At 53.7% G+C, this 17749-nt stretch overlaps 3 protein-coding genes across 3 annotated transcripts; 1 reads left to right on the top strand and 2 right to left on the bottom strand.

Moving 5' to 3' along the window:
* Window positions 1-1302: 1302 nt before the first annotated feature.
* LY79DRAFT_667365 (fermentation associated protein) lies at window positions 1303-11087 on the bottom strand (the record flags this gene model as incomplete). Its single annotated transcript, XM_060563359.1, has 3 exons — window positions 1303-10885; window positions 10936-10971; window positions 11032-11087. The coding sequence occupies 3 exons, from the start codon at window positions 11085-11087 to the stop codon at window positions 1303-1305; spliced, it is 9675 nt and encodes a 3224-aa protein (XP_060417208.1).
* Window positions 11088-11903: 816 nt separating this feature from the next.
* On the top strand, window positions 11904-14372 carry LY79DRAFT_626713 (organic solute transporter Ostalpha-domain-containing protein). Its single transcript, XM_060562114.1, has 6 exons — window positions 11904-12205; window positions 12264-12281; window positions 12339-12392; window positions 12445-12532; window positions 12582-13616; window positions 13674-14372. The coding sequence occupies exons 1-6, from the start codon at window positions 12117-12119 to the stop codon at window positions 14148-14150; spliced, it is 1761 nt and encodes a 586-aa protein (XP_060417209.1). The 5' UTR covers window positions 11904-12116; the 3' UTR covers window positions 14151-14372.
* A 133-nt stretch (window positions 14373-14505) lies between these two features.
* LY79DRAFT_509346 (family 92 glycosyl hydrolase) lies at window positions 14506-17063 on the bottom strand (the record flags this gene model as incomplete). The annotated part of the gene is made up of 4 exons (XM_060554046.1): window positions 14506-15813; window positions 15888-16364; window positions 16417-16929; window positions 16983-17063. 4 exons carry the CDS (start codon window positions 17061-17063, stop codon window positions 14506-14508), a joined length of 2379 nt encoding a protein of 792 aa, XP_060417210.1.
* Between the last annotated feature and the right edge of the window lie 686 nt (window positions 17064-17749).

The raw sequence follows: 17749 nt of genomic DNA on the forward strand, positions 1-17749 counted from the left end.
CCCTCCCACCCCTCTTCAATCACAGCGCCTGCAGAGCATTTGGTAGGGTGGCTCATCAGTGTTGCGCACTGTGATGACCACCCTCCCACTTAGTGCGCCACCTGTGACGCACAGTGCCGAAATGCGTAATACAGGAGCATGCCATCAACCACGCAGATAGGTAGACTCACACATCGCCTCAGAAAGCTACTCTGCGACACCACAGCAATCGTCTTTCTCTATCGTCAGCAGCTATCGGCTGTGTGTGTGTGCGAGACGGGATGGAGGTATGTGTATGTGTGAGCGTGTGCGTGTGTGCCCCTCATCTCTCCTTTCCCCCCTACCTTGGTACCTACCTCACTTGACCGATCTGTGCATGGAGGGGATCTTATGCGAGAGCGAAAGGGCAACAACCCTGCCCCCCTCGCACCAGAACAGACCGTCTCAAGAGTCCAAGTAGGAGCACGAAAACATGGTCTGGCTGACCCCGGCCCAACGAGTCCAGCCCAGCACCTGGAGTCCAACCAGATGCATATTTGATACACGTCTTGTTTGAATTAGGCAAAGCTCTGGAAACACTGGCTTGCCATGTTGGTCGGGCAGTCTCAGAACCGAGTGCTGCCAAACGAAGCTTGTATGTTGTTCCCCCGTGTTCCCAACGGCTATACGCACTGTGTATCAACAGCCCACCACCTGGCTTCGTGGGATCAACATGGCCATTGTCCAACGCTGGAAATGGGGCCCTGCGAGGGCCCAATAACCAAGTCGATGTTGACGACATATGCCACACCATAATTACGCTAGTACTTCAGTGCACGGTGGCAGTGGTAGAACCGGATAATCATGTCCATCACGCTGCCCAACCTACCAACCTCCCACGCCATGGTTTATCCGGGGTGAGCAAGCTGGAGATGTCGGACGTGACCGAGCTTGACGTCGACTTCCTGATTAACTGGCGCGTCCACTCAGTGTCAGCCTCGACTCATCGGCCACGCCCTTTTTTTTTCTTTTTTTTTTTTTCTTTTGGACTACTTAGCCTATACCGTCAAACTCTTGTAGCGAGCGTTGGCCAAACATGCTTTAAAGCACGGCGGTGAGTACACCGAGGATTTCACATTGCAAAAGTGCGTCAGCCGGTAAACTAACATCATGCTTTGATTACTAAGTCGGTAGACTATCCTCTGGTTACGGGTATTCGCCGTCATGTTCCTGTTCCGTAGTGATGCTTACTGATCTCGGACCCCCAATCTTTTAACTCCCTAAACGCCGAAAAATGGGATGAAATGAAAACAACCTATGCCGAATGAGTCACTGCCGGCCTTCTTATGATCCCAATATTTTGGAGTAGGCATCCTCCACCTCGCCGGCTAACTCGAGCAAGGCTACAATGACAATCTGGTGAGTCAAGTTGGGCAGTCGGTCCCTGTGAAGCCCAATCCACTCTAGTGGTGGCGTCGCCTCGCCCATGTCCCTCAACTGAGGCGTTTCGATGATGGGCGGTTCGAGCGCCACATAGTCATACTTGGACTGCGGCACCGTGACCTCGGCCGTGATCTTTTGCTGCGACGACCCTTCCGTCCGCTGCTCCTCCGTGTCCGGCACTCCCGAAACCTTAATGGCTGTGAGCGGGAGCTCTTTGCCCCAGGTCTGCTCCAGTGACTTGGAATGGTTGGCCCACATCCCGCGGATGTAGCTGATACGGGAGTAGTTCCATCCCACCTCGACCTTGCCCTCAAAGGCGCTCTTGAAGATGTATTCGATCCGGTTGTGCTTGGGTGTTTGCCATGTCTGCATGACCGCCCCAACTTTGGGTACTTTGAGGATGGTTCCACCTCGCGAGCCTGTGGCCCTTTCGACAACATCTTCCACCGATATTTCACTGAGAGTTTTCGGCGCTTCAATGTTCCTGACACCGGCGAGGCCGATCCGCAGCTGTCCGAGGGTGAGTGCTAGGATGCTGTGAACGCGTCGCTGCTCAATGCTGGCTGCGAATCGTGCCTCGGCGCCCAACGCCTCCATCTTGAACACCTGGTGATCGGAAAATGTGCTCGGAAAGACGCCCAAGTTCAATGCCTTGAGCGTCACCACCACGTCGGTATCCAGTGAGATTGGAGACTTGGACAGCGTGTCTTCCTCTCGGAACTTTGGCGCAGTGGTGAGATGGGGAGACGTAGCAGTGTTCTGATACGATCTTCTTCTCATAAACTTTTCGATCTCCTGCAGCGACATCTCAAAGTTGGCCCGCCTCTCCTGTATGAGCTTTTGGAAAGCTTGGTACAGCGCGACGCCCTGTGCTGCTGATGTCGTAGTGCCAAAGACCTGCACTGCGTCTCCATCAAAGATGGCAACGAGCCGATCCCCCGTGCCCTCGAGGCTGCGGCGAACATTGTACATGAGGAGCTCGAGAGACGTGATGTCGGCAACGAGGAAGGCTTGGTAGTCGAATGCTGCCTTCACGCGGAATTGACTGAATCCAATAGACGCCTGTATGAGAGGTGTCTCGTTGAGCGCCGCCTCTCGCTCTGGCCACTGGATCGAGGTTCGCAACTGAAACTTTTGAAGAGCGATGAAGCCGCTCAACCTGCCTGTGCAATCTATACCAATCTTCTCGAAGCCAAGACACAGGTTCTGCTCCCAGTCTGAAGTTTTCTTTGATGAAACCCAAAATTCCTTGATGGCGAAGACTGACTTGCCGATCGCCTGGCCCATGTCTACGCTGACGTCGAGAGACGTAATGGATATGGTGGCTGTCCACGGGAATGCTGCTGTTGCGGCGACCTGCTGATATCTCTGTACCAGGTGACTTTGTGAAGTCTCCGCGTTCATCTTGGCAACTGGGGCTGTCGACGTGTTCCGTAGCTCAGTTGGATACCAGATTTCGCGGAATAGTAAAAAGTCCTGGAGTTGCTTGGCGTTAATCGAAACGGTCATCGGGCTGACCTTGAGTATGGCAGACACGCCGCTCGTCCCGCTGACGTGTTTGCTATTCATCAATGAGAGCACAATCGAGTCGACGTCGAAGCTTCCTGTGGACTCTCGGGAATAAACGTGCTGAACTGACGCTTGCAGCTTGGAGAAAGCGCCGGAGATGGAAAAGAAGTTGCCTTGTTCTTGCGAGCGCACTGTATTAACAGTGAAGTAGATGTCCTCGAAACATGTCGTCGCCGCAACACGCGCGATGGGTTGGCAACTCAACGAGAACTCTTGACGGCAAATTCGAAGCCCCAGGTTTAGCTTCAACCGTCCAATCACAGCATTTGGGTCGGCCGTAAGGATATTATCCTCGTTGCCAGGCTTGGCCTTCGCAGCAGCGGGTGTCTGCGTAGCAGCTGGCGTATCCTTGTCCTTGCCGACGACTTCTTTGACGCTGACCGTCATATCCATGATGAGTGGCACAACGGAGGGATACAAAATATTACTCGACGCGTCAATCTTTATCTCACCGTACAGCGAAGGATCTTCGCGCCCGTTGTCTCGGTACTCCAGCTTCCAGGCTAGGCCTGGCGATCTGAGAACAGTGCTGCTACCGGTGTCATCCGTGCTGAACTGGCCGTACTTGCCTGCCAGAGATGGTCGACCAGTCCTGGGGTTTCCACGGAGCCCATCTGTTGACTTCTTGCCCGAGACATAAACAACGGCGCCCGAAAAGTCTGCGTCGATTAATAGAGACTCGAGACGTTTTGTACCAAGTATACTTCGTTGCGGCGCGGTCGGCTCCTCGATTCTGTCAACCTTTTCGGTCTTCGTAGGAGCAATCCCAGTGCTCCAATTTTGAGAAGCTCGTTGCACGTTCTGCATCGAGAGGCTGATGGAGTCCTTCAGGATAGCAGCTGGAATTATGAAGCCTGATGTTAAGCGCAGATCCAGCGATTTGCCAACGGCTTGGAACGCTAGGCTGCGGGTGTTTGGATTGGATACATAGGCGATGTTGAAGATCACCTCAGGTAGCAAGGCCGAATGAAGAGACCTCAAGCTTTTGTCTTGGCCAGGCGGAACCATTTGGAGTTGAAAGTTTTCGATGGTAAGCCTGGCTGACTTGGTTTGGCGCGTTCCAAAACTGACGAGCTGGACCGACAGGATGAGATCTTCCTTGTTGCTCGCTAATGGCAGCAAGTCATCTGAAGGATCACCAACGAGCCAGGCAATCTGCGTATCGCGCACTTCGAAACGGTACACAATGGACGACAAGAACGAATCGATGATGTCAGGCTCTTCCGCTTCCTCCTGATCGTTGATGGCGATGCGGGGTCTTGTTTGCCGGATCTTGCGCAAGTATTCGAGCTCGCGTGACGTGTCGAGGTCTTTGATCTTGTCACCCATGTATCCCAAGGCGGCAACCACGGTCGAAACGGTTTCCGGCGACAAGTTAATCTCCAGTCCGTCACTTCTGAAATTGAAGGACCTCTCTTCCTTGCCATCTTCCATGTGTCGTGTGTTTGCCGACATGAGCGCGCCCAGAGCAAGGCTACCGCAAGATCGCATGGCGTTATCCCTACCCTTTTGCACGTCAATCAATATTTGACGCAGGTTGATATGCAACTGCGGCTGTGCCAGAATGGGCCCTTCCCCATCGCGGCGGTTAGCAACTTCCAGATGCACTCTATCGAGCTTGAAGGAGAGGCATGCTGTGGGATCCTTCTCTGAGACAAGCGGTGTCTTCCCAAAGACCTCAATACCAGCCAGAGTGAGATGGACGGTATAGACCAGGTTTGACACCTGCGCTGGAGGCGGTGCTTCCTTAGGGGCTTGCGTTTCACCGAAAATGTCGCTGATGTGACCCTGAATTGCCTTTGTGCCCTCTTGCAGCTCGCTGATGGCACTTGATATTTGTGGTCGGTTCAGAGCCGTCAACAGACTGTACACCGCGGAAGCGTCCAGCTGCATAAGCTCGACGGAGCCGAACACGGAGACTGAGTGCTCCCCTGGGCACATGTGACTAACTATCCGGCCGTTGGTCGGCGGGATTCGGAGGAGCGATATACTGCGCGGCTGGTTTCTGACATCCATCCTGATTTCGTGGGAGTTCTCCTTGACATCAAAGTCGAAGATGAGCTCCTTTCCAAAATTGGCTGCTACCGCTGCTCGCGCTACAACGCCTGAAATGTCGTAGGTCATTGATTGCAACAACGGCACGCTGATGCGGTACTCGTCCAGGAACATAGCGACATTGACACGGAACGATGAGAGCCGTTCGGCAATTTTGACGCTGTTCCTACGAGGGGGTGCTGGCGACTCCGGCAACTGTCTCTGAAGCTTGCGGATCTGCGCCAATTCATCTTTGACCAAGTAGTCAGCAATTTCAACCAGGTACAGAGGATCCTGCTTAACAACTAGCGTCAAAGTGCGACTGCTGGCTGTTGATTTGATTGTGTGACATGATTTTGTCTCCGTCTCGAAAAGCTCGTGAGAAACAATGATACTTGGGTCCTTGAGCTGAAACATCCCCAATAGCTCAGACCGATGGTGAAGTCGCGATGTCACGGCATCGCAGCTAATGATTAAGTTGATAGATGAGCCAGTTTTCTGGCATCCATCAAGTAGGCAAGACGCCTTCAAGTTATGGCCAAGAGACGTGGCGCTGAGGTTGATGGTGTCCACCTCCACCGAGCCTCGTCCAATTGCCAGTACAACATGGAAGGCGTCCTGTAGTTTTGGTTCGTCGACTGCTGCCTTCTCCTGCTTGGGCGCTGCATGCTTTTTGTTTGCGAGGCCGGATTTATTATAAAGTCGGAGGATGTCTTCGGCAAGCTCGCAAAGTTCCCAGTTGAGCATGACGGCTGCCTCACCGCAGTAGATGTTCAAAACGGTGATGCTCTTTGGCCTTGTCTCGATATCACTAGGCTGTGATGCTGTCTTCTTCTCCATTCGTGTCGTCAAGTCGGCAAAAACGATCCTGTTTTCCTTGGGCCCCGGGTCTAAAAGCAGCTGCAATTCCTTCAAACGAAGCGCCGCCAAGATCGGAAGGCTAGGTGATTCGGCTTTGCCGCCAACCTTGATTGTCCCAAAAACGTTCTTTATTAAGGACGAATCAGCCACATCATACAAGTCCCAGCTACGCCATCGTTGAAAAGCCTCAATGACACGATGGGAAGCGTCGGAAGGCGGAGTCGCTGATCCAGAAATGCAACTGAGCTGCAGATCATCTTTGAAGTTCACCGGCATGTGCGTCCATATCTGACGAAGTCTTGCGGCCATCTTCCATGAGTCAAAGGTTCGCAGATGCTCTGTGGCAGATCTCAAGACCGCCGACGGTCTTGTCAAGAAGGACGGATCGCCCACTGGATGCCCTTCTGTCATGAGCTTAAATACGAAGTGCTTGACGCGGTCCTCGTGCCGTGAGATCGTCTGCTCTAATGTCTCCCCAAGCTCCGAAGCGACAACTCCGGTCCTGTGGATGAGCGACGCAAGGTATTCGATCTTTTCTGAAGCGGTGCTGCTCTTGATGCTCCCAATTTCCGCGTCAATGTAGGTAACGTCCTTTGAGCCCAAAGACAACACGACACGCTCGATCTGCGCCATAAATGCGGCCTGGTTTTCTTTGGCACCCGAGAGCCGTTCCGTCGCCGATATGTCGGCGGAACCAAGTTTCAGCAGTACCGATGTTCGCTTATTGCTCTTGACCGGGTCCGCTGGGTTTTCCCAGGCATCTGTGGATCGGAGACACAGCGACAGCTTTGACACTGTCGCATCATACTGGTCCTGTTCCTGTCCGCCAGGATTGAGACGGTCGACAGCGGAAGCATTCAAGAACCTGATGTTGGCTTTTGGGATTCTGAATAGTACGTCGGTAATTTCACCAGGAACCGTCTTCTTCTTCTGATGGTCAAAGATATCAGTCATGGAGGAGATTTGCAGGCTGTCAAGAATATTATCTGGTTCGCTGGGTTGTAGAGCAGCAAGCAGTAGTGATACATTCTTGACTGCAGAAGGATTTAGAAACGCAGTAAGGCCCGTGGGTATCTCGACAATAATGCTGTTGTGTGCACGATCCTCGGCCAAAGATTCGGGGTCGATGTTGTCCAGACCAAACCCTGGGAAGCTGAAGACGGAAGCCCCATCGTCCTCTTCAATGCTTAGCATGACAGCTTCCGAGGTATCAGGCCGAATGCTCTCAAGGGGAAATGGTGGGGTGTAGAATTGGCTCGAAAAGGCTACAGACGAGTGGTGACTGGCGTCTCGGAAGTCGCCAATGGCACTATAAAAGGCGGAGTGGCGACCAGTCGACGTAGAAACATCCCGCTGGTGTTGCGATCCTCGTTTCATGGCTTCAGGGCTGTCGGGGTACAACATGTCTGATTGCCTGGATTTTGCCCGCGATCTCACGGAACTCCGTGGCCTGACCACACTGCTGCTGCTCGAGGTAGTGGTCGTGGACAAGAACGAACTTTTGTGACGAAGGCGTTGGGAGCGAGTGAAAGTCGATCGATTGTCAGAGGATCGTTGGTCCCCCTCAGCACCTTCAAAAACAGTTGGGTGAGGAACTGGCGGAAAACCCTGCGCAGGCGGATCAAGCTGATCCGGAAGCGTCTCCTCCAGAAGGCTGGGCAGAAGCAGAAACTCAGTGCGTCCAGTCCGTTGATCCTCGCGACGGATGAGCTCCTGTTGCAACTTGCGCTCTTCGGAAAAGTGAAGCTTTCTTCCAATAACTGCCACACGGATAGAGGCTTGGAAGAAGGCGTCAGTTTCGACGCTCTGCTGGGATTTCCATTTATGCCTCATAGCCGATTCCGAGTTGACACACGAAATCTGAAGGTCCGGAAGCATGATGTCTGCTCGCCTGGAGTAATGCGTGCGCGCCCAGTCGTTGAACTTGACATCAAGTGTACCAGTCGAGAAGAGAAAAGCTGCTTCGTCTACATGACACCAAACTCTAACAGACTCAACAGCCACCCGCAAAAAGGTTACGTCGTATACAATGATGGACGATAGCGGAATCAAAGCGTTCTCGTCATCGTCAAATTCGAACGCAAATGCCTTCCCTGCGCTCATCAGGGCTGCTAAGAAATCGGTAGAGCATTCTCCTGAAATCGTACCCACGGAGATATCCCAGTTGCAAAGGTACGTTGGCTCGGCTGGGGGAAGACCAAAAAGGCGATGGCCAAATATTGACAAGCCGTCAATGAACAACTGCGTGCTAGACACAGCACTAATGGGTGTTTCCATGCCCGACTCTGCGCTCCCGAGGGAAAGGTTGAGAGGGTTGAGGTTGACCTGCAAGTCCATATAGTAGTTTGTGAATCGGAGATCTAGAGAGAGGCCGGCGGTTTCGATCTGAACGTGTCGCTGGCTGGAATACAAGTTTGCAGGCAGTAGAATACGGAGATCATCGATCTTGACACCTAGAATCACGTCCAGGTCGTTGGTCTTCTTGGGTGGCGGGCGATTGGCCAGTTCCGCGTCGGGGTTGCGTTCTTTCAGTCGTAAAAGGTCCTGGTACTCCTCGAGTGTTTTAAAATGAATATCGTCCCCAAGATAGTTATCCTTTAGTTTCATAACGTAACGTATAATAAACCCGTACAGCGTAGCTGTGGGCGACTGAAGGCCGAGGTTTAGCTCCAGGATGTCAATGTTAGATGGTGCCGTCGTTGCGTTGTAATGGTACTTTCCGTCGGCCTCGAAGTTTTCGCCGTGTGCTATCTCTTTTGACGTTATAAATGTGCCTTGGGTGTTCCAAGGTGGGACGTGGAGCCACAGAGAAAAAATCTCGGCTCCAAGCGCAAACGATACGGCATTCATGCTCGGGCGAAACTTATCGATCGGAATGCAGACGTTTGCCACGAGAGACGGGCTTTTGGCCACGATGTAGGCGTTATCCTCAAGATCAGTAGGATTGTTGATGATGTTTCCGTCATTGACGTTCAGGTACAGCGTTACGTTGCGTAGGTCAAGGTTGAGGTAGTATCTGAAGGGCGTGAAGACCAGATACTCGGCTGGTGGTCCCGAGGCCCAATCATCGACCAAGTCTATCAAGAGGAAAACGTGGTCCCGTAGTATGAACAGTTGCATGTCCTCGGAGATGACATTGAAGTACCATGACCTTAGCGAGTTCCATTTGAGAGGACTTGAAAGGTCACAAGATATGCGTTGTGGTCCTGAGCGCCAGAGAAGCTCGTGATTGACGCTGGTCGCGAGTTTAGTGCTAGGCAAGTCGACATCAAGCTTCATCTGGTATCCCGTTGTGCTAGCAAGCATATCCATGGTAAAGGAAATCGTGGCGTTGCCGGGTACAATCAGATCAAGCCAGCCACCCGGCCGGATGGGCGCAGCGTCGGTCTTGCTGTTCTTCTTTGCGCGGTTCCTTTGCTTCCGCTTCTGTGGAGGCGACGGAGACTTCATGGGGGGTTCTTTGCCCTTCCATTTCCAGTTCTTAGAGTCTTCTCGGATGGGTATCCGAAGCGTCACCTCGTCATCTAACTCGACGAATAATTTAAACTGAGTAGGAACTCGATATTCACCCTCGGCTAAGGGGGCCGCAGGAACTGCATCCTTGCACAAGCTGGGAACGAATACGCGCTGGAGGTCCGCTCTCTGACGATCGGCCCAGGGTCCGTAGTTTACCACACCGCCCTTGATGGCTAGAATCATGCCCCATGCGGGAGCTTCGTCACCGTTGATGTACGTCGCTGTATTCTCGTCAGAACGACTGCTAGCCGCTTCAGCTGTCACTTTGCCCACAACATCCCAGTATATGGTCAGTGTTGCCTCCGGGCTGTCCACTACGGTGGACTCGGCAGCATATTCAACACCTGCCCACCGTAGCCTTGAGTCCTGCTCATCCTCGTCCAAGTAGCGCGCCAGACCTTGCCAGTGGTTGGACCCCGGTATTTGTGAGATGGCGGTGGTGAGTGGACTTCGCGAGCCTAAGGAGAAGGATTCCACAGATTTCCTCCAGTATGGTACGAGGTTTCGCAGTGTTCCAAGTGCGCGGCGCCGGTGTCGTCGGAAAAAAGAGGTCTTGTACGTTGGGCTGGGTTCCTGCGCAACCATCTTCTCGCGGTTTGCCCTCGTCGCCTGGTCCTCCTTAAATTCCTCGTTCTCCCTCATTTCTACGATCGGATGCTGGAACTTGATCTTGAAAATCTGCCTGTATGGATCGGGAGTGGACGTCTTTGAGGCATCTATCTCTCCCGACAGGCCATCGGCCTTAACAATCAAGATGGCCTTGGTGTTGTCGTTTCCCATAACCACAGCCGCTTTCTGGCACGTCACAAAGATTGGGAATAGCTGCAGAAGAAATGGCAGATCGGAGTCCGACTGGACAGCATCATCGCTCTCCTCTGGTGCATCAGAAGGTGTGCTCGGCTTGCTGGCCGATGATCTCCGGCGGCCGAGGGTATTTCCTAGTCTTGACAGCAGAGCGGCGCCAGAACTCTCCTTTTCATGTGCCGAAGAGTCTTGAGACGGATCTGACTTTTCAGAGACCCTCTGCCCTCGGTTTCTTAGAGAAGCGTTATCGTCTTTTGACTCAAAGCCCGTCGTCGCATTCTCGGCGGTCGCCGTAGGTTCCTTGAGTCCAGCTAACACGCTGTCGTAGGCCGGACTTCTGTTGTATATGAACCATTCCAACCCAACCAAAGACATGGTCACACGGCAGGGCAAGTTCGAGTGCCTCCCGTTCGTAGCCCCAGACGCTTGCTCAGCTTGCTGTTGTGCCGAGGCCTTGATGTCCACTTCCCGCACCCGCCGCAGCCAGTAGCGCCATGTAACATAGCCATGCTGCACAAGGAACGTTTCGTTGTTGCCGTGATATCGCAAGCCGGTGAAGAATATACGTCCACCAAGCAGAGACACTTGAAGGGCCTGTATGTCGATGTAGACGCGGTAACGATGCCATGTGTACGTTCGTATGCCCCATGACAATAGTGACCCAAAGGCTCGGTTGAAGTATAGGAGGAAGAAGACGGCACTGCACAGGGTAAGCTAAGGAACTGGAAAGGTTGACGTCGGGTTACGTACAGAGCACCGCAGACAATGAGGAAGGCCAGGAAGGTGCTACATGAAGCAAGCGGTCAGCAAAGGCAAGGCACGCGAGGCTCGGACAGCGTAAATTACCCATTGAAATTCGGCGTTTCCGTCGGGGTTGGGTTGGGTTCCCCGTCGGCCGGCATGATGTTGGTCGAGGTTGTCGCACGATGCCTCAACTACGTCAGGCCGAAGCTGCTAACATCAAGGTCGAGGCTGTGCCAGTCCACCCACTTCCATGTCTCGAGGATTCTTGTTCGTCGCTCGGTATCCCGGGGGTGACGGTGGTCGGTCAGATCTTTGGAACGCGTACAATGCTAGCAATCCACGATGTGTGTCATTGCTGGGTGGGTCGTTGGAGTTGAAAAACGTCTCGCAGTCGTGAAAACGGGAGGTCGGGGAGCGCGTAGGTTGTTGAATTGGGCAAGATGCAGATGCAGATGCAGTTGAGGATGGATCACAAGCCAACGGTTAATTAAACTACTGGCCTACGTAAGGTAGGTAGGCACTTTAACTAGCAGTCGCACTCGATGTCGCGCCGAGCGTCGCCAATCACGAGGGCCGGGTGTCTCGCGCTAATGACAGCCCGCCCCATCGAGCGTGTCCCTGGGCTGGTCGTAGCTTCCATGGCCCAGGCCGTCAACCGCAGTGTGCCATCCATAGTGGACCGCGGACAGCGAGCAGATGCCAGATGGAAGGTCGCTGTAGTGCTACCCCACATTCTCAAGCACGCTGAAACTGAGCTTCAGGGGGGAAGCTGCCGGCATGGACTTCACTGACATTCAATGCATACGAATAGGTACCTGGGTAGGTGCCTAGGCACTGATTGGACGGAACGCCGCCCGCGGGACTCCCTGATCCCTTGTCTCGATTACGAGCTTTGCGTGTGCCGCCCATACCTAATTACGTACATACCAGACTTGAGCACCTCAGTCACGAGCAGCTCGCTGCATCCCACAGCACGGGCATCGTCATCCCTCCTTCACCTTTCAACGCATGCTCTCGCCCCTCACCCTCCGACACTGCCACTTTGACCAAAGCTTGACTTTCTTTGGAATCGCTGGTCTGTCTTTCCTCACGATCCATTACGACCAGCTCCTCCGATAGCTATGATCTAGGTGACATTCCGCGAACAAGTTCCCACATTCTTCGCCTCGTACCGCGCCGCAGTTACGATGGCGGGCGGCACTGGCGAGAAGCTCACCACGGCGACCATCATCGTCGCTGGCGTCGCCGCTTTAGTAGCCACGTTCCTGTCAGCTATGTAAGTAGTCGCTGTAAATTTGGAGCACATGCGACTCAGGCTAACGTGCAGCTCGCAGCTCCATCTTCCTCCAGGCGTACGTCGTTTCTCTCTCTCTCGCTCGCTCTGCCGACTGCGACTAATAACGATGTAGGAAAAACTATCGAAAGCCACTTCTCCAGAGATATGTCGTTCGAATCTTGCTCATGTATGTTTGCTAGCTTGGAGCATACAACGGGGGTGAAACTGACTATCTTCAGGGTTCCCATATACTCGATCGCCTCGTGGACAAGTATGATCTCGATAAGGGCTGCCGCGTTTCTTGACCCCATTCGAGACATCTATGAGGTAGGCTATCCTGCCCTTTCTTCTAGGCCGCGGATTTTAACAATGTCAGGCCTTCACAATCTATACCTTCTTCCAACTCCTTATCAATTACCTTGGCGGAGAACGAGCCCTGATCGTCATGACCCATGGCCGAGAACCAGTTTCCCATCTGTGGCCTATGAACCACGTCCTGCCGCGTGTCGACATATCTGACCCCCATACATTTCTGGCAATCAAGCGTGGCATTCTTCAGTACGCGTGGCTCAAACCTATTTTAGCGCTGGCTGCCGTCATCATGAAGGCCACCGGAACTTACCAAGAGGGCTACATTGGCGTGGAGTCGGGCTACCTATGGAGCGGTATCATCTACAACATCAGCGTGACAGTGAGCTTGTACTCCCTTGGGCTGTTCTGGGTCTGCATGCACAACGACCTTCTGCCCTTCCGCCCGGTGCCTAAGTTCTTGTGCATCAAGCTCATCATCTTCGCCTCGTATTGGCAAGGTTTTTTCCTGTCTATTCTCGTCTGGCTGGGGGCCATTCCAGACAGCGTCGAGGGCTATAGTCCCGACAATTTGGCCGCTGCAATTCAAGATGCGCTGATCTGTATCGAGATGCCGGCTTTCGCCATTGCTCACTGGTATGCCTTCTCGTGGCACGATTTTGCCGACAACAGGATATCGTCTGCGAGGATGCCTGTCAAGTTCGCCATGCGCGATGCGTTCGGCGTCAGGGATCTCATCGAAGACTCCAAAGAGACTTTTACCGGTGACAAGTACGGGTATCGGTTTTTTGACTCGGGTGATAAAATTATGGCACACGAGGATTCGCGTGCCAGACTGGGGAGACTCGATGAAGGCATGCGTTACACGAGGGGCGGCAAAGCGAAGTACTGGATCCCGACACCTGGTCAGGTGGACCGTCAGACAAATCGTGACATTAATGAGCGAGATCCCTTACTTCAGGGAACCGCGGGCGGCCCGAGTGAAGAGTACAACTACGCCAACGGTACCTTCAACGAAGATCTCGCCAATGACCCCCAGATAGATCCCGATGACGAGCAGCTCTTTGACAAGGCACGCGAGCTTGAGTTTGGCGATTGGAATGTGAGTAAAATAAAAAAAAACCGTCTGGGCGTGGGTTCCATGGCTGACGATATTAAGTATCCCGTCATCACCGCAAATGAGCCACTGAGCAAGCGGTATATGTCCTCCCAGGGTAGCCTTGGTTTCCATTCTGAACCACGATCGACGGTCGAACGTCTGCGGGTGTCGCCACGAAATAGCGAGCCGGCCGTCGTAGCCAGCAAGAAGAAGAAGAAGCAGAAGAAAGTTGCAGGTGAGCCTCTAGGCTCGTCATCATCCCCAGACCGTACCGAGTCAGGATCCTCGTCTAAGCGACAGAGCCCGGCGCCTCCGCCAGCGAAGGCACCCGCCAAGGCTGATGAGGTATCTGAGACACGTCCAAGCGCTCAAAAGGAATATAATCATCCAGAAGAGTCCCCCCTTCTGCAAGAGGCCATGGCATCCCCATGGGCGGAAAGCGAACAAGAGGATGACTTCAACGAAAACTTCGGCGTGGGAGATGAAGACGAGTTCAAGAACGTCTGGAGCGGTGGCGCGTCGTCTCAGCCCCGCTGATGGAGTGTAAACAAGTCAACCGCTACTTTGCATATTTTGAGTTTGATACCCTTACTCCCGAGTTCTATGTTTAAGCAATACTGGCATAGCGAGGAGTTTGCGAGGAACGCGAGTGCATGCGTGTCTTGGTCACAACAGTTTACTCACCAAGTGATCTTGCCGTGGAGCATTTTAGAAACAAATAAACGGCTTAGACGGACTGTGGGTTATATACATGATGTTCTTCGATTATTGTCTCATCAAAGTTTGCTGACCGTTCCATGTGTCCGATCGCATTGCCAATCCCTCTGCCTCGTGAGGACAGTCGCATATCATAACATTTAAGAGCTTTGTTCTCTTGTTTTCGACCAGTAATCTATCTGATGATCTGCTGCTCATCCTGACGCCCCCACTGCTGGAATTGGTGTCTCAGTGCCGCGATCTTCTCTTCTTCGTCCTCCGCGCTTGCTGGACTGGGCGGCAGATCCCCCGTCGCCCACTCCTTTGGTTCAGGGCCCAGTTCGAACTCCAACGTCCCGCCCCTAGCAAAGATGTCCTCCCAAGTCACCCACGCCTTGTCCCATTGCTCCCCATTGACGCGCAGGCTCTGTACGTAGTATACGTTCTCGGAACCGCCTGTCGACGACACCTTGAGTTCGCGCCCACCGCCGAGCGAGATGGTCAGATCCGAGAACCATGGCGAGCCGATGAGAAAGGTCGTCTGGCCCGTGAGGGGGTACAGTCCAATCATGTTCCACAGCAGCCAGGATTCCATCGCGCCGGCGTCAGAGTTACCCGGAAGACCGTCAGGGGCGGGCTTATAGTATGATTTTGCGACAAAGCGGGAGCGCTCTATTGAGAGGTGCTGCTTGTTGACGAAGTTGAATAGGTACGGCGTCCCGAAAGAAGGTTCATTACCCGGGTTGAATATCGTGTTGCCAAAGGCGCCGTTACCCGAGTACTGCCCTGGCTCAAACGTCTTCTCCAACCGATCGGAGAAGCGCTGAGCCCCACCAATCAGGCTGACGAGGTGCGCGACATCATGGTGCGCGTTGAACGAGTACTCCCAGGGCGTAGCCTGGTAGTACGCCTCGGCCCAGTAACAGCCGCCGCAGTCGAGGGGATCTTGTGGCGGGAAGCTGCCATCAGCATTGCGTGGTCCCATGAAGCCGCTGAAGCCATGGGCCGTCATATTCTCGTTCCAGTGGTTGCGCCAGTTCCGGGACCGCTCTAGGTACCGCTCTGCGACGTCAAAAACGCCAAGCCCCTTGGCGACCTGGTAGATGTTGAAGTCATTCACCGAGTACTCGACAGCGCGGGTGACGGCGCGGGCAAAGCGTGGCGAGACCCAGCCAAGCTCAAGCCAGTCCGGAAGAGCGCCGCGGCCCTCCTTGGTGGAGCCGGAGCGGTCGCGCGGGTCATTGTTGGGCGGGGGCGTCACCTCACCGTTCTTGAGCATGGCTGAGAGGCCATCTTCCCAGTTGACTGCGCCACGGACTCCCTTGACGTAGGCGTCGGCAAGGACATTGTCGCTGTTGGAGCCAGCCTGAACAGCGCCGTTGTAGAAAGAGGAGCGGGCGTCCGAGACGTAGCCCTCGTGCCGCCAGATATCGATCATGGAACGGATGAACTCCTCGTAGGCCTCGGGCTGGAGGATTTGGAGAAGGGAGGTGGTGCAACGGAACTGTAAACTGTCAGAATTAGTCGATAGCAACGAATAGAAAATCCGGGGGAGGGGAACTCTGAAGCCAGGTTTACCGTATCCCAAAATGTGAAGACGTCGTCGTAGTAGGGCTCGGATGAGTTCCAGAGCGGATTCTCGCCCGTTTTGTTCGTTGGCAACAAATTCATGAAGTACAGTGCCGAGTACAGTTGATTCAACTTTAGCGTGTCCGTTTCTGATGTCTTGACTTTGGAAAGAACCTTGGTGTTCCACGCCTCACGGGTAGCCTGTCTGACGGAGGAGAGACTTTTGTCAGGAGGAATCTCCGCGTTGACGTTACTGCAAGCCTGGGAGGTCGAGATGAATGAGACCCCGACCCTCGACTTTACAGTGGTGTCTTGAAAGCTGAAGACGGCACCCAAGCGTTGCGATCTCGACTCGTAGCTTGTTGCATTCCCATAGTCGGCGAGGCCCGTTGACGTACGGTCTACGCCGAGGAATGTCTTATACGTCGCCGGACGGTCGAAGTATCCACAGAAGTAGACCTTCCACTCTTCAGCACGGTTCCAGCCCTGACTTTCGTTAATTGAGGGAGGTTTATGGCAGTGATGATTCTGCACCCACGTTGTCATAGTAGCCATAACCTGTGTAGCGAAAATCGTCTCCATCCACTACCTCAATCTTGCCTCCCAGATAGTTCTGGCCGAGGCCTTGTCCTCTGTACGATGGCAGAACATGAGAAACATCTACGATGATGTTCCCCGAGGCGCTGTCGTTTCCGGGGAAGGTGTATCGATACAGTCCCGCCTTTTCTGTAGCTCCTAGCTCAACAACAACCCCAGAGCTGAGGAAAGACTTGTAGTGGCCAACCTCTGTCTCATCTGGCTGCGCCCTGGTGTCGGTATTCTGGCTAAGAGGGTTGTCAATGACGCCCATGATGGGCATCTGGTTGACGACGCCGTATTTGGGGGCGCCGCCGGTGCCATGTTCGTGGAGCATGGAGAAGCCGATGAAGTGACCGTCGGGCAGGTAGCCGGAATAAGCGTCAACTCCATTTTCCAGGTCGGGCCCGATCTTCACCATTCCCAATGGTCGTGATACCCCTGGAAATGCGTTCCCGCCGGCCACAGTGCCGGTCTGAGAGGCGTCAGTTCACGGTAAAGTAAGAAAAAGGTCTGTGAGAAACTCACGTCTATTAGGACGTGGCTAGAGAGGTCAGCTGCCTGTGCCGTTACGGCCAAAACCATGTGCAAAAGAGTGACGCGGTGCATTTTGATGATGGATGGTTTAGTGCACACAATCACAACTCAAAGACAGAAGGACCGCAATCAATGGCTCTATACTCCTGATATGAGCGCAGCGAAATCTCCAGATGCACTTTCAAGGAAGGCCGGAAAGGTTGCACGCGGATCAAGCTGCCAGGTGGTTCTCGATTAACAATCCAAAGTAGGAAGGCAAAGAGGCGACACTGGGGTATATTATTAGACCAAAAGGACTTGGCTCTCAAGACCAGAGGCGAAAAGACGTTGCAGGAGACGCCACGAGGGAGTATTTTAGGGATCGTGAGAGGGTAAATGGGGGATTGGCAACGTGCCGGAACGAGAGATTATAACTGGACAGCATGCGCCAGAAATGGCATGACGAGTCCGGAGGGGTGTCGTCTGTGGTAGATGGTAGGAGAGCAAGGCGGAAAGTGGTGCTTAAGACATGCGCAGTGCAAGACGACTTACTGCCGGCAAGATGGCAAGCGACGCGGACCGGTAAAGTAATGTCTTGGGCTCCAAGCTTCTTGGGGGTTGGCCGTTTCGTCGGTTTAAGGGAAAAGGCCAATTTCACGGCAGAAACCATGCGCTCGGCCATTGATGTGGCTTTCGCATGCCCCAGAGATGCTAGGCTTAAGCGCCCTGGTCTCAGGGCACGGAAAAACGAAATGCATCCTGTGGCCCGGCAAGGTGGT

This window comes from Colletotrichum navitas, assembly GCF_030913465.1.
Source record: "Colletotrichum navitas strain CBS 125086 chromosome Unknown LY79scaffold_12, whole genome shotgun sequence".
Lineage (NCBI taxonomy): Eukaryota > Fungi > Ascomycota > Sordariomycetes > Glomerellales > Glomerellaceae > Colletotrichum > Colletotrichum navitas.

Bases quoted from the DNA above. Each gene is read 5' to 3' on its own strand.
- LY79DRAFT_626713 (XM_060562114.1), top strand. From the start codon at position 12,117: ATGGCGGGCGGCACTGGCGAGAAGCTCACCACGGCGACCATCATCGTC. The intron at 12,393-12,444 runs GTATGTTTGCTA...GACTATCTTCAG, and splicing joins GTCGTTCGAATCTTGCTCAT to GGTTCCCATATACTCGATCG. The intron at 13,617-13,673 runs GTGAGTAAAATA...GACGATATTAAG, and splicing joins TTGAGTTTGGCGATTGGAAT to TATCCCGTCATCACCGCAAA.